General features: G+C 41.7%; 2 protein-coding genes across 2 annotated transcripts in view; one reads left to right on the forward strand and one right to left on the reverse strand.

Moving 5' to 3' along the window:
- The window catches only part of ppm1kb (protein phosphatase, Mg2+/Mn2+ dependent 1Kb), a 38,007-nt gene that overhangs the window by 5,115 nt on the left and 17,267 nt on the right, over positions 1-15,625 (forward strand). The window contains exons 2-3 of the mRNA XM_084319369.1: positions 13,545-14,054; positions 14,609-14,709. Coding sequence (XP_084175495.1) covers positions 13,591-14,054; positions 14,609-14,709 — 565 coding nt within the window. The 5' untranslated portion in view covers positions 13,545-13,590. The remainder of the gene's footprint in view (positions 1-13,544; positions 14,055-14,608; positions 14,710-15,625) is intronic.
- On the reverse strand, positions 11,346-12,095 carry LOC311231738 (Krueppel-like factor 13; the record flags this gene model as incomplete). Its single annotated transcript, XM_084318361.1, has 1 exon — positions 11,346-12,095. The coding sequence occupies one exon, from the start codon at positions 12,093-12,095 to the stop codon at positions 11,346-11,348; it is 750 nt and encodes a 249-aa protein (XP_084174487.1).

The following is a 15,625-nucleotide window of genomic DNA, read 5'->3' on the forward strand; positions in this document are numbered from 1 at the left end:
TACATGTTGCCAAAGCAATATTAAACATACACATGGATTACAAACAGATATAAGTACATACAAAATATCATTGTAAAATATAGTATATACAAAAATGTTCATCATAAAATAGAACATAAAATATTACGGCATATCTCTCTCTCGTGTGTTTTTAGCTAAAGTGGATAGAAAAGACAGTTTATGCAAAAGTCTTCTTAGGCACCCAAGAGTTTTTATATAAATTGTCTTACAGTAGATTCTTTTATTTTTAATAATAATATAAGCTGCATATAAGGAATACAACCAAATCCTCTGTCATACCATAAAATTGTATTATTTATTATTATTATTATTTTGCATCGTGTTGAATCGCATCGTATCGCCCCGAATCGCATTAAGTTGAATCAAATCGTATCGAATCGTATCGTATCTCAACAGGGGGTGAATCATATCGCATCGCCCGGTGCTTCAAATGTATCGTTAATGTATCGTATCGTTGGCACCGTATCGAGATGCACATCGCATCGGCCTCAGTGAGGAGATGCACATCCCTACAGTATAGGGCCCAGCTGCAGCTCCGGAGAATCCTGGCCGTAGCTGGAGGCTACTCAGTACACACAGACAGTGGAGCTGGTTGCATATAGCGAGCATTTAGACTTGTTGCGTGGTGGCGATGTCTCGCAGATAATACAACTACAAGTATGATTATATAATATATATATTATAAAATTGTTATTTAAAAATTTGCCCCTAAAAAATATTTTTTGCCCCTAAATTTCTCATTTAGGGGCAAGTGTGCCCCTAGTGAAAAAGCTTAGCGTACAGCCCTGTCTTAGGCTTTGTGTCCACCGGGAACGTTTTTTCAAGGCGGACCGCTTTGAAAAGCAAAAATATGCATGCTCAGAGCGTTTTCCTTAGTCTCGTGACTGCCGCGGCTCCGCCACTTGCTCGATGTTGATTGGTCGGTCGAAAAAGGTTACCTTGATGAGCGCCGCTCCTCTCCAAAAGTTGAACTAGTTTCAACTTTAGGCGCTGGGAGCGCTCCGCCCAAAAACGCTGGCCGCCGAGAGCCCTAAAACGCGAGGCGCGGCGCTGGGAAAAGGAGCCCGCCTGTCGCGTCTGTAGCATAGAAATGAATGACAGAAAGGAGCTGACAACTCATAAAACGTCCCCGGTCGACACGGGCCCTTACTCAGAGTGCTATAGTATCTATCCATCCAGCTAGTTGAACTTCTAAAGTTAAACTAAAATTGAGTTCTCTGAGATTTGTTGCATATGACCTGGGTTTGTCCAAAGCTGGCACAATGGTAAGAAATAGAGAATTATTCTTAAAGGGGCAGTTCATCCAAAAGAAAAAATGAAATGTCCCCTAGGGTTGCACGGTATACCGGTATTAGTATAGTACCGCAGTACTAGAGTGTTTGAAATGATACTATACTGCATTTGGAAAAAAACGTTTATATTTTATTTATTCGTTTATGCATGCAAATGCCTTCCTATTGGAGCACAGAGCTGCTGTCAGTGGTGACGTTGCGCTAGTTTACCGGAAGCAACCTTCTGGAATGAAGAACAACAAACTAGTCACGAGAGCTAGCATAGCTCGTCCAACGAATGTTGGCATCAATGGCATGACTACAGTACTGATGGGAGCTACTGTAGCACGTAACGTTAGTTATCGCAACCATCAGCAATCACAGTGAGGATCTTTATTGATTAACGTTAGCTAGCTTTAACTAGAATTATAGAACTATCTAGCTATATAAGCTAACGTTAGCCAAGTTTATTCTATGCAAAATGTGCCAGCTAGCTAACGCTAAAAATCCTCACTGCGATTAGTTAGTTATCATAACCATCGGCAATCGCAGTGAGGATCTTTATTGATTAACGTTAGCTAGCTAGCACATTTTGCATAGAATAAACTCTGCTAACGTTAGCTTATATAGCTAGCGATCTATAATTCTAGTTAAAGCTAGCTAGCTAACGTTAATCAATAAAGATCCTCACTGCGATTGCCGATGGTTGTGATAACTAACGTTACGTGCTACAGTAGCTCCTATCAGTACTGTAGTCATGCCATTGATGCCAACATTCGTTGGACGAGCTATGCTAGCTCTCGTGACTACAGTTCCTTATACGAGCATTAGAAAATGTCCACAATGCTATTTGCAAGAATAAAAAATAAATTGAAAAGCCTAATAATAAGCTATACATAGCCTAAACTGCCATGCTGAAAGCTAGTAAACACAGCATCCCCTGTTGCCTACCCACAACAGAAATTAATTGATGCACAAGTGCATCTCATTTCTATGGCTTAGTCACAAACGTGATTTATACAGACATTTGACAATTGCCCATTAATGCTTCATACATACTGTATATAGACAACGGAAATCTATTAAATTTGTTAAACAGCCTACAATATGACAACCTAGTTCTAGATTATGATAGGCTATAATCAGTCTCACTCAAAATGTTTTTTAGGTTATGGTATCTCAAACTAATTAGGCCCTCTGCTATGACAAATGTATAATAATACAACCATACTTTTTCTACCCCTTGAATTTTTTTTAACTACAGAAGTCTTCTGCATTTGGCTCACAGAGTGACTCCCCCCACTCAGAAGCAACCTAACCTCCCAGCTTTTTTTGAGCAGCATATTAAGTACACAAATTAGTCCAAAGATGATAAAAGGATCAACAGGGCAGTCGCAGAGTTCATCTGTATGGACCAAGTTCCAATATATATACAGTTGAGAAAGCTGGGTTCAGAAACCTTGTACAGCAACTGTTTTGAGTGCAAAAAAAGTTCTCCAGCATTTTGAATGCCATTGCTTTTAATTTATTTATTCTTGTCATTGTTCATTGTTGTGTTTTAAAATAAAGAACAATAATGACATCTGAGAGTGTTTCCCTGATTTTGAGGAAAAGTATCGAAATTCATATTGGTATAGTATCGAAACAAAAATGTTTGTATCGTGACAAAGTGCCATCTATCTATCCAGATAGCTTTGGTATCATTCGCCTAGTTAGTGTGGGTGACCACCCACACTATTGTAATCTATACTATTTATTAGGGGTGCACGATATTGATTTTTTGACCCCGATACCGATAACTTTCTGCTCCTCAAGGTCGATACCAATAACCGATAATATATATTTATTGTATTATAATTAGTGCTGTCAATCGATTAAAATATTTAATCGCATGATTGTCCATAGTTAACTCGCGATTAATAGCAAATTAATCTATTTTTTTTTTATTTTTTTTTTATCTACCTTAAACGGATCTTTTTCAAGTTCCAAGTTTTAATACTCTTATCAACATGAGAGTCAACAAATGCTTGCTTTATGCAGCCATTTAACACAAAAGGATGACCCTCATGCATTGCAAATTTGCATCAAATTCAAAACAGTGATGCACAAAATAACTTAAAAGAAAATAATAATTTAAAACAATGAATAAAGTGTGCATGAAATAATAGGGGTTAAGAAAACGTTAGGAACTTGTTACATTCACCCACACAAGGGCTGAGTAATCACACCCCCCCCCCTTTTCTCTCACACCCCCTCTCTCCCAGCTCTCTTTCATGTACGAATTCATAAGGCGTATATATTGTTATATTGTATTATGAATTTGATTAGGGTTTTTATTGTTGTTTTAATTGTCTGTATGACATGTAAATGTTGTGAGTGTATAAGTTTGTAACTGTATTTTATGTGTTATGGACCCCAGGAATAATAGCCCCAGCACTGCTGTGGCTAATGGTGATCCAAATAAACTTAAACTTAAACTTTCTCTCTTGCCCCTTCCTCATCTCTCTCACCCCCCCTCTCTCTCTATATATATCTCACACACACACACTTCAGAAACAAACATAGTATCAATGAGAGCATCAATAATACACCTGAGTGAAGTCTAGTAAAAAAAATAAAAAATAAAAAAAAGCAAAAAAAAATCTTAAAAGTTAATCGTGAGTTAAAGAAAATAGTGGCATTAATAGAATCGGGCGATAACGTTAATACTGCGTTAACTTTGACAGCCTTAATTATAATATATATTTTATGTATATTCCTGTAGTTTTGACCTAACCAGATTTATCATGACATGAGCGTTACTACTATGAACAAAACAAAGCCAAGAGAACAGTTTTGACTCGTCAAATAAAGTGACTATATATTTTTTTCCAAATAAATATAATTTGAGTCAATCACAAAATTCACAATCCGTCAATGTCATTAACAATGTGTTTCCCTGAACAATGAGTGAACTAAAAACCAACAGGTATTGTGCTTTGTCAGCAGATAAAACATTTGACGCTATAGGAGAGGAAACTGTTGTGGTCTTGGTCCATGAAACAACTATTACTTGGCATTTATAGGACAGCACGCCTCAAAAAGAATTAAATAAACCAAACAAAGTTAACATCACAGGTCCATATGTCCGTGGTGAAACTTCCGTGCCGTGCATCGTTGTCTATCAGAGTATGTAGGAGTAAGGCGATCTCATCATACTTGGCTTGTAAACACTCCTCTGCAAAGTGATGGCGGCTTGGAATTATGAACCTGGGCTCTAAATGACGAAGTAGCCGACAGAATCCTTTGTCTTCGACGAGGGAAAAGGGCTGGTCGTCAAGTGCCATCATTCATTTCTGTGATCAAGTTAGAGATCGCTTGGGGCGGCTAAGTGGCGCAGTGGGCAAGGCGCTCGCCACTAATGCAGGAGATGCTGGGTTCGAGCCCAGCTCTCGGCATTGCTACCAGCTTGGCTGGTCGTTCATACTAATAAAATTGGCAGTATTAGGGGGTGGGAAGCTGGTGGGTGGGGATCGGACGTTGTGGACAGCGACTCCTACAGGTCGGTTGGTGCGCCTGCACAGCAGAATCAGGAAGAACCGTTTGTCGTAGAGACTTGCGGGTTGTGGCATTGTACTCGGTAGGGATATCCTCTTCATTGGTCTATGTTGACCACTCCCCCTATCCTTAGGCCACACCCCTTTTTGTATCTTTTGAACCGTTTGTCGTAGACTTGCGGGTTGTGCCATTGTACTCAGTAGGGAATACCCTCTTTCATTGGTTATGTTGACCACTCCCCCAATCCTTAGGCCACGTCCCCTTTTTGTATTTTTTTAACCGTTTGTCATAGAGACTTGCGGGTTGTACCATTGTACTCAGTAGGCAGGGCTCCAGACTAACTTTTTACATTGGTTGCACCAGTGCGCCTAACTTTTTCATTTAGGTGCACCAGCACATAATTTAGGTGCACCCAGAAATGTTCACTGCGCCCACTTTGACTACCTACTAGGATGGCTTAGAGTAGACGACAGAGTACAGCAACTTGCAATGGGCCTGGTCTACAAGATACACTACACCACACAGGTACCCATGTACATGTCGAAATACTTCCCAAAGGTCAGTAAATACCATGGCCACAACACCAGAGGGAGTTCCACAAATCATGTGCAACCCAGATTCGGCACAAACGAGGGACTAAACACATTTCGCAATTATGCCACAACAATGTGGAACGCCCTACCCACAGCCGTAAAAATATGTGAATCCCTACATTCAAAACCTCCCACCTACGGGAGGCTGCAATTCGAAACTGGCCACCGTAAATGTCCAAACCCCACAGTCTCCTCCCCACCGTATGTATATATTTTCTCCCCACTGTATGTATATTTTTTCTCCCACCCACCCACCCCCTCCTAATGTACAGTCTCCTCCCCATCATATGTATATATTCTGTTAGGATCTATGGGTAACAGTACTGTATATTTGCATATCGTATGTAACAGTACTATATACCTGTATGTTCCTGTGCCATAAATGTCATGTCATGTATGTTGTGTAGGGCTGACCCCTATTAGTCGACTAATCGGTCGAAAGGAGCCGTGGTCGACTAGCCAACCTTAGTCGAATACAATTTTTTTTATCATTCTTTCCAAAAGAAAAGAGGCCTAGAAGCGTGGCTAACTCTAATGGCACGCATACCAGAGGCTAACTGCCTACGAAAACAGGCACAGAGGCACTGAAAGAGGATTTCACCCATCTAATGAACACACTAGACTAGACAAATATCAAGATGTATCCATCAGTGGACCAATTGAATGCTTTTGCAGAGGACAAGAAGCCTTCAGTCGGGAGCTCCAGTAGCTCACCACGTACCGCGAGTGCTATTTCAGCGCCGTGGACAACCGCGCTCGCGCGGATCTGGGGCTGAGCGCGTTCGAATCCCGGACGGCAGCCGTGCCTTTCCCAGAGTGTCTACCCCCCCATCTGAACCCTTTCAGCCTGCTTCTGTCGGTCGAACTTGACCAAGTATGAATGAGAAGAAAAAGCGATAAACGCTAAAAGAACCAGGTGACTGGTCAAAGTTTAAAAAAAAAAAATAAGCCTTCAGTCGACTCCTTCAGACATTAAGCACCCCCCACAGCCCAAATGATAAAAATATCATTTATTTATATATATATATTTTTTTATATATATATATATATATATATATATATATATATATATATATATATATTGTCGACCAATAGTCGACTTAACGCAAATTTTGGCCAATCATAGTCGACCATCCAAATCCTTAGTCGGGGACAGCCCTAATGTTGTGTATGCCATAAATGTTGCTGTGAATTGAGGGTGGGGGACCCTGATGTGGACAGGGCGGGCGTCTTTCTCTGGTCTGCATCCCCTTGACAGTTGTGTGTATTGAGCCGTGTGTTGTGCACATTCTGCAGTCTGTTGAATAAAGTTTTCATTCATTCATTCACCTCCTTCGGGTATTTTATGGCCACTTCCATCCGCGCCTCACTTGACTTGACTTACTCGCCTCTTTTTTTTTTTTTTTTTTTTTAAATATCGCAAAATCGATACATATCGATTCTGAATATTTAAAACTGTTTCGATACTCATTTCCCGCAATATCGATACTTTCTGCAGTATCGATACCAGCTGGCTTGCTCGCAGTGTTCTACCGCAAGTTGTTGACAGACAGACACACGCTGTTGCAGAGCACGCTTGCCCCTCCTCCTCCCCCTCAGAGATTAACAGACACACGCTGCTGCAGCCCTCCCCCTCACAGACCTCACAGTTTGTCAACAAAGATTTTAGCTCAGAATATGGCAAGTGCAGAGCCTCCGCAACTTGTGCTTGTGGATAAAGAAAACAGCAGAAGTGCTGTTTGGAGGTACTTCGGGTTTGAAGTAAACGACGAAGGAAAAGCTGAAGATGCCACGATGCCCATTTGCAAGCGTTTTACAGAGCAGTGCCAACGATACAGCTATTAGCTAACGTTAGCTAGTCGTTCCTCCGTTAGCTTATGCTAGCTAGCTGGCCACCTTTATAATTACTTCATGGAAACGGAGTAACGTTAAGTCGAGTTCATACTACACTAGTACACGTATGAACTCGACATAACGTTACCCCGTTTCCATGAAGTGTTAATTAGCAGCAATCTTGTTGAAAATGTAACGTTAATAAATGCTCCGAGTCCGAGCATAGCTGGCTAGGTTAAACAGGTTTTTGTTTTTAAGAGGGGGCCGGGTTTGATTTAGATTAGATAATTTAGTTATTTTTAAATGTCTGATCTAAAGATAAACAAAGGGTTTTAAAAGTGTTATATTTATCTTCTCTTATAGTACCAGAGAGAAGCTGAGGAGAATCAACCAGCAACAAAAGCAAAAAAAAAATACAAAAATATATATATATATATCTTTTTGTATCGAAAATGGTATCGAATATCGATACTTTTCAAGGTATCGTATCGAAGTCGAAATTCCAGTATCGTGACAACACTAGTATGCGCAGTTGTTGGGGGGATGCAGACCGGAGAGGGACGTTTGCATCGGGGTCCCCCATTTTCAATTCATGGTGAACATTGCTGCGGTTGAGTAGTAGTACCTACTTACTGGTCACGGCGGAGGCTTCAATAACGTTTGAATGATAATCCATTTTGTGAATCCATTTGTTAAAACAACTTTGTTGGCCGACAGCTCCTGCTACCTTAACGTTAGCTGCACTCTAACATTACATTGCTTAATTAACGTGTATAACATACCACTGTAACGTTAAGCAGCTTGTGTTCCGCTGGGAAAGCATCACTGCATCACTTTGTTTAATCCAAACGTCCATTCGGAAATGTTGTATTATGAAACCAGTAGGGCTGTCTTAAATACTTCGAAGCTTCGAAGCTTCGTTCGATGGCACAAGCTTCGAACATTAAAAAAAAAATCAAAGTTAAAAAAAACTTTTTTTTTCAATTTCTTTTTTTCAATTTTTTTTTTTTACTTCGATTTGTGTGTGTGTGTGTGTGAGAGAACTACCCATCCCAGTTAGGACAGCCGAATCCCGTCCAATCTTTCGCCGTCGACTAAAGACTCACTTATTCAACCATTATCTGAAATGATAATAAAAAAAAAAAAAAAAAAATCTAACCGTGACTAACCTTACTGTCATGCACTTTTCCTAATAAACTAACCTACACTGTAACACGCAACACTTTGATAAACATTGTTACTCAGCTGATAGAGTTGTACCCTTCTTGCTGTCTTGTCGTACAGAACTTGTAAGTCGCTTTGGATAAAAGCGTCAGCTAAATGACTAAATGTAAATGTGTGTGTGTGTGTGTGTGTGTGTGTGTGTGTGCGTGCGTGCGCGCGCGCGCGCATGGGGCCATTGGGTGGGGCCGGGGGACAAATACACTGGAGGAAAGTAACCCAGCTCAGCACTGCCCAAATTATATCATCACTATTGCCTGTTTGAAGGATATCATCCTCAAATACATATACACCTACATGCCTTGTAGAATTCCACACATAAGAAAGAAAGATACTGGGATGAATAAACAAAATAGGAAATAAAATTTAGATAAGGTGCTACTGAGATGTTTTGGTGAGTTCTTTGTTTTTTTGTGGAAGTTGCCCTTCTTAAAAATGCATGAACATTCACTAATAATTGGTCTGTAGTGGAGTCTACAAGGTCTACATTGCCGGACCATGTAGAATCCGGACCTTGTAGACTGACATAATTCTGTGCATAGTTTAGTCTACACAGGCCATATTTCAAATAATCAAAATCTTACTTCATTCATCTTAAACATTCTTGATTTGGCGGATTGGTAGTTCCCATGAAATCTGAAGTTGTTCAAACGACAACAGCGATCCACCTTGAATTAAATCACAGCCGAGTGAAACCTTGTTGGCTCAGTCACGAAAGGGGCTACTTAATTAATTAATCCAACCCACTTTATTTATAGAGCACACATTTAAAAACAACAAAGTTTATGAAAGTGCTGTACAAGTCCCACAACATAAGATTAAAAAAAAAAAAAAAATCTCGAAGCTTCGAATTAAAATCGAAGCTCGGCCCCGAAGCTTCGATTGCCAAAAAAAGCTTCGAAGGTCAGCCCTAGAAACCAGTATGATTGTTCTCCATTTAAATTTTATTACGAGCTACTAAACTAAACATGTGGTGTCGCACAATGGAAGTGGACACTGTTTCAGGTTTCACAGTCGCGCATGGCTTTTTTTGTTTATCCCGTCAATCAGTGAATAACGATCGGAGCCAATCGGAGGCAGATCGGCGCTGGTCTTTGCATAATGCACATGTTAGAACCAATCAAAGGCAGAGTTTTTTTTTCTTTTTCTTTTGAGCGCACATGGCCGGGAAAAAGACGCTACACACACACACATCAGGGTTTCTGTTAGAAAATTCAGAGTTTATTGAGCTTAAAAACAATTGATAGGCAGGCTATATAAAGAATGACATCCTCAAGACATGTAGATTTATAATATTTTAACTTAAAACTAGGCTACTTTTGCGTATACAAAATAAAATAAGTCCCCCGAGACTCCGTGCTGCTGCTGACTTGAAATCAAATAGGTGTCTGTGGGCAGTCGGCCCGACATTAAACAGCAGTCTGTTATAATCACATTTTTATGAGCTAACAAATTCCGTTATATTGGACATTTGTATTAATTATATCAAGCGAAGAACTGAGACATTTGGCAGAGAGACGGCAACATTATCGTGGCGTTCACTGGAATCTAAACGTTGCGTGATGACTATCTCCGCCTCCCAACAAAGCGATAAACTAATCCCAATAGTATGCAACTGCAGAGCCGCAGAGCCAGCGGCGCTCTCAGGTCCGGTCTGGGGACCGCTCTGATGGGTTCGCTTGCTGGTGTTATTAGCATTAGCTGAAGCGCTAACCGAAAAGCTAGTTTTAGCTTTAACGTTACCTTGGCTAAAGTTGGGGCTATTCATAATCCAGCAATAATGGCTGCAGACCTGCAAGCAAAGTACAGTAAGTTGGCACAGGAGTATTCCAAGGTAAATCACTTTTTCACCAGTAACGTTATATTGTCGTTTCCATCTAACGTTGGCTCATGCTAACCTAGCTCACGCTAACGTGGTCACTGATCGACCTCTTGCACACAATTAATGACATGTTGCCGACAGCCATATCCGTGACAATGTTTAGCTTTTAGTGCCAAATGATAAGAGTCTGAGGTGGAGTAAATATGTATTCCACGTTGTTTTCCGGCTCAGCAATCACTTCGGTCTCTTCAGATGGCTCGCCGGAAAAGTAAAATGAGGAAACTGGACCCCCTCCCTCCCCCCCACCAGTCTAATCCAATGGGGTGCAATTACACAGGGAGAGACGATAGGGGGCGGTATTTCCCCAATGGAGCTCAGAGGGTTTGGAGCACTAGCGTGAGGCTCGATTGATGAAATATGAATTCAAATCGCTAGTTAAAAAAAACGACAAACAAACGCTATATAGCGCTGCTGGCATTCAACTGCCGGCATGAACTAACGACATAAAGCGTCCGTGGCACTCAAAGTGTTAAGGGGATGCAGACCAGAGAAAGACTTTTGTCTTGTTTACATCAGGGTCCCCCATTTTCAATTCATCATGTAACATATATGATTTTTTTTCTTTTTATCAAATTTTATTTACCTTTTTTCAACTGCAAAAACGTTGTCAACATGTTTTATCTAATAAAGTTCAGTCTGTTCATCTCACTTCAATCATTTTTATTGCAGAACATGGTATTTTCTCAAGCAGACGGATGTAAACACTGTAATCTGTGTTGCATGTACCTGACAAACTGAACTGTTTGTATTAGTCATATACCAACTTAACTGAATGCACGTGTGTGTGTGGACTACTGAAAAATGTATGAATAATTAAATATCGATATTGCGGGAAATGAGTATTGAAACTGTTTTAAATATTCAGAATCGATTTTTTTTGTGACAACACTAGGGGGGAGGGGGTTGCTGACGACTGCAACACGTGTAATTGTGGATAAGAACATAGGCCTCTGAGGATGGAGGTGGAAAGTGCGGGGGCCAGATTTTTCAGTTTAAGGCGACGGCGGGGCTGAGGGCAGGGGTGGGGCTGGAGGCGTCGGAACGGCTGTAGTCGCTGAGGGAGCCGGGCCGGGCGGAGCCACACCCGCTGCCGTGGGGCCTCTTCAGCATGCCGGGCTGGAACTCTGAGTGGCGCCGGGCGTGCTTCATCAGGTGGTCGCTGCGCATGAAGCGTTTGTCGCAGAGCGGGCAGCCAAACTTCTTCTCCCCCGTGTGGGTGCGGTAGTGGCGGGCCAGCTCGTCGGAGCGGGCGAACTTCTTACTGCAGTCTGGCCAGGTGCACGGGAACGGACGTTCTCCTGTGTGTCTCCTTAGATGGGCTTTGAGGTGGGATGATTTGCCATAAACTTTTTCACAACCTGAATAGTGGCATTTGTGCTTTTTCTGAGGTGATTCGTGTTCAGTTCGACCTCTCAATCTTTTGCCTCTTTGTTTGAGCGCAGGGTCGGAGATGGTAGTAGGTGTGGCAGAATGTCCATCATCATCTATGAGGTTTGGCATGTTCTCCTTTATTTTCGCCTGGTCGGCAACATTGTTAGGAGTCTGTTGGTTAAAATCCGCCAGAATTCTTGCCACCACAAAAAGCGAGGAGTTGTCTTTCACAATGGGTTCTCTTATTTCCTCCCCGTTCTTTGGAGCAGACGCGATTTCTGGTTTCATCTCCCTATTCCCTTTAGGACCGTGAACAATTGCATGACTGGACATTGAAACAAGGCACTCTGCAGCAAAGTGATCCATTTTGTATTTGTAATTGCCCCCGTTTTTCCTTACAACATTCAAAAAATTTTAGCTTGTCAAAAGTAATTGTTCCGTGGTTCCCTTTGTGTGGTGGTGGTCGACTGGTCGCTCTCATCAGAGAACTGACTTCATGATCATACCCGGCTTTCCAATAACACCAACATCCTAACGGAGAGACGTTTCGGATAAAAATGTAGACAAGCTAAAACGAAAGGTTCTCTAGTGAAATGGTCCTGGTGAGAATGCGTCTGAAAACGTAGATGTCCCCCCTGAACCTTAGCCCTCAACAGGCGGCAGTGGAATCGTGAGGTTCCGATGGCACGTTAAACATATAATATATATAACATATAAATATTAGCATTGAGGAGATTCTGAAATAGCCTCAGTGTCTATGAAAGATGAGCACATCTTACTGTGAACAGTCTAGTCGGCACGGATGTCGCATGTAAGTAAATGTGGGCACCGTGTGGTACGTGGATGACAATCCACACCTAGCAGCAAGGCTAGTGAAAACGGTCAAAGTTTCCATACCCAAAGCAAGTGGGATGGGGATCAGACCGTCGGTTTCTAAACTAAGTGGCTGATAGGCACAGTATGATGTCATAATGGAACAGTCTAGAACATTTGTGATGTCACAGTATGATGTCATAATGGAACATTCTAGACCATTTGTGTCACAGTATGATGTCATAATACAACATTCTAGAACATTTGTGATGTCACGGTATGATGTCATAACTCATATTCAAACATTCTAGAACATTTGTGTATATTCAATTCTCTCAGAAGATCTCATTGTGCATCTTGAAACAGTACTGAAGTTAACAGTACTGAACAGATAGACTAAACAACATAGATTGAAGCCTGCATTTCTCAACCAAGGTGCCTTGCCTACCGTTTTGCTGTGGAAAGAGACAATACAGAGACAATACAGACCCTTTCCCGTTGGCCGGCGGTGCACAGGCATCACCCACACGTTCACAATTTCCCCGCGCGGAAAAGTCTAGTTTTGTACATATTATCTACTATAGAGATGTCTGCCGTCTAGGTTGGGTACTGTTCACGGGTACCTGGGAATCGCTACCGGACCGGTACCCAACGGTACCTGTTTTTTCGGTACTTTACTCTCTGTAATAATAACAAACATTTTATTTCAGTTGTAAAACAAAACTAAAGTCTAAACATATCAATTTCAACATTGATATCACACCACACAAACTAAAACCCCTCCCTACATCCCTCTCCCAAACCTTGTCCTCTGATCTTCTCATAACTCACAATACCTGTTGAATAAATGCTTGCATTATTCCAAACCCTGTTCTGCTGGCCCTCAGGCGAGGAAGTCAAAACATGTGATAAATGTTTACTGAGTGACACAAAAGTCTGACATTGAGCCAAAAAAACAGTTTGTCTAACCAAATCTACTGTGCTCTTATGTCTGGGCAACAGATCTCTTTCCATCTTGGGTTCTCTCCACTGCTGTGCTGCTAAGGTGATGTCAGCAGCCCGTCTCGTGCGCCTGGCAAGGTGCGGTGGGCCTCACATCGGTCGCGGTAGCCTCCAGGCGGCTTTGGTCCTCTCGCCCCAACAGGACAACCACCTCCAGTTCACTCTCCTTCGGAGGCATTTTCACAGCCCCACCGGGCAGCGAGCCAGCAGCACACGCTTCGACCCGGACAGCAGTGGCCAGCCCACCACCTGGGACTCCTTTGGCATCTGGGACAACCGTATCGACGAGCCCATCCAGCTGCCGCCCAGCATCCGATACGGCAAGCTCATCCCCAATGTCAGCCTGTCAAAGGTGGGCTGCGCTTCGCTCATTGGCCAGAGGAAGGAGAACGAGGACCGCTTCCAGGTGTCCCAGATGACCGACAACATCCTTTACTTTGCCGTGTTCGACGGCCACGGCGGGCCAGAAGCGGCGGACTTCTGTGATAAGTACATGGAGAAGTACATCAAGTAAGAGACTTTTCTTTTTCTTTTTTTTTTATAAACAATGCAACACCTGCTTCACACTCACACAGCTACACACATTTGCACCTGGGAGCTGCCCATTACAACCACAGATTTAACACTGTTGGCCACTGAGCAGCTCCACCGAATCCATTGGGGATTAGTGCCTTGCACAAGGGCACTTCAATGGTGGGTATTGAGGGAGGGGAGAGCATTATTCATTCACTTCCCCCACCCAGATTATACCTGCTGGTTGGGGGATCGAACAGGCCAAACCCAGTCACAAGCCCTCTTCTCTAACATTTAGGCCTCCACTGGTTATCGAACTGCTCCTAACCATTAATACATTAGGAGGACGTTTTTCCACTTTTTCTTTTATTATAATGCCTATGGAAACAATTATCTTCAGATTTCTGGGTTTGTCCTTGGCCTGGAGTCAAGGAGTCGACTCTTTCTCGACCGCCACCTGCTACTTTAATGCCGTTTTATATCTGTGAAAAATGTTGACTTGTGCCTGCTATATTCTTGATGCCATATGTTCCTTTTATTTGTCATCTCAGAGACCTTGTGGCAGAGGAAGACAATCTGGAATTGGTTTTAACAAAAGCCTTCCTCGAAGTAGACAAAGCTCTCGCAAGGCACCTACACTTCTTTCCCCACGGTAGGTTCTTTGATGTCTTCTGTAGGTAAACACTGACACTTTAACCTGCGTATAGACCAGGGGTTCTCAAAACTTTTTTATACCACAACCCCATTTTATTTAGGATTTTTTTTGGCGACCCCGCACATAATGCATCGTGTAATTTCAACCTGGAATGAAGGAATATCAAAAATAAAAGCACACATTGTTGAACTTGATCATGCATATTTATTAGGGGTGTAACGGTACACAAAAACCACGGTTCGGTACGTACCTCGGTTTTGAAGTCACGGTTCGGTACGAGTTTTCGGTACAGTGGGGGAAAGTTTGGCTTTCCATGTTCCACTCAGGGGTGATGTAGTGTACAGTAACTTAATTTACTTGTAGGGCGGCTGTCAATGAATATTCTATATTGAAATTAATAATCAACTTGTTAAAAAAGAGATATTTATTTAATATATTAGATTGTGAAAAAAACAGTGCTGGTATACTGAATAATATGAAGGTATACCGTCATGGATCCATGCAAAGGTATGCATTTTTACTATACCGTCGTCCACTATATATATTATATAGTATACAGTATATCGTAAAAACAAAAAATACATAAAAAAATACGGTATGTTTTTACATTCATTAAAGAATCCTTGCAGCAGTATTAAAAAGTTAAAGAATGAAATGTCCCCTGAATTAAATAGCACCATGATAATTATATTACAAGTTAAAGATATGTTATATCACAATGTAATTTGTACTGGAAACCTATACTGTCAAAACTTAGAAAATAGTGTGATATATATTGGCTTTATCGCCCAGCCTTACTGCATAGCATAGAATTGGACACAGGCCTTAAAGGGGCACTTCACCAAAAAAACAATGTTGATTTAATGTTGCACCCATACATATCCATATCCTTGAAACAGCCATGTGCAAATTA

Source organism: Notolepis coatsorum (assembly GCF_963971535.1).
Source record: "Notolepis coatsorum genome assembly, chromosome: 7".
In the NCBI taxonomy this organism is placed as follows: domain Eukaryota; kingdom Metazoa; phylum Chordata; class Actinopteri; order Aulopiformes; family Paralepididae; genus Notolepis; species Notolepis coatsorum.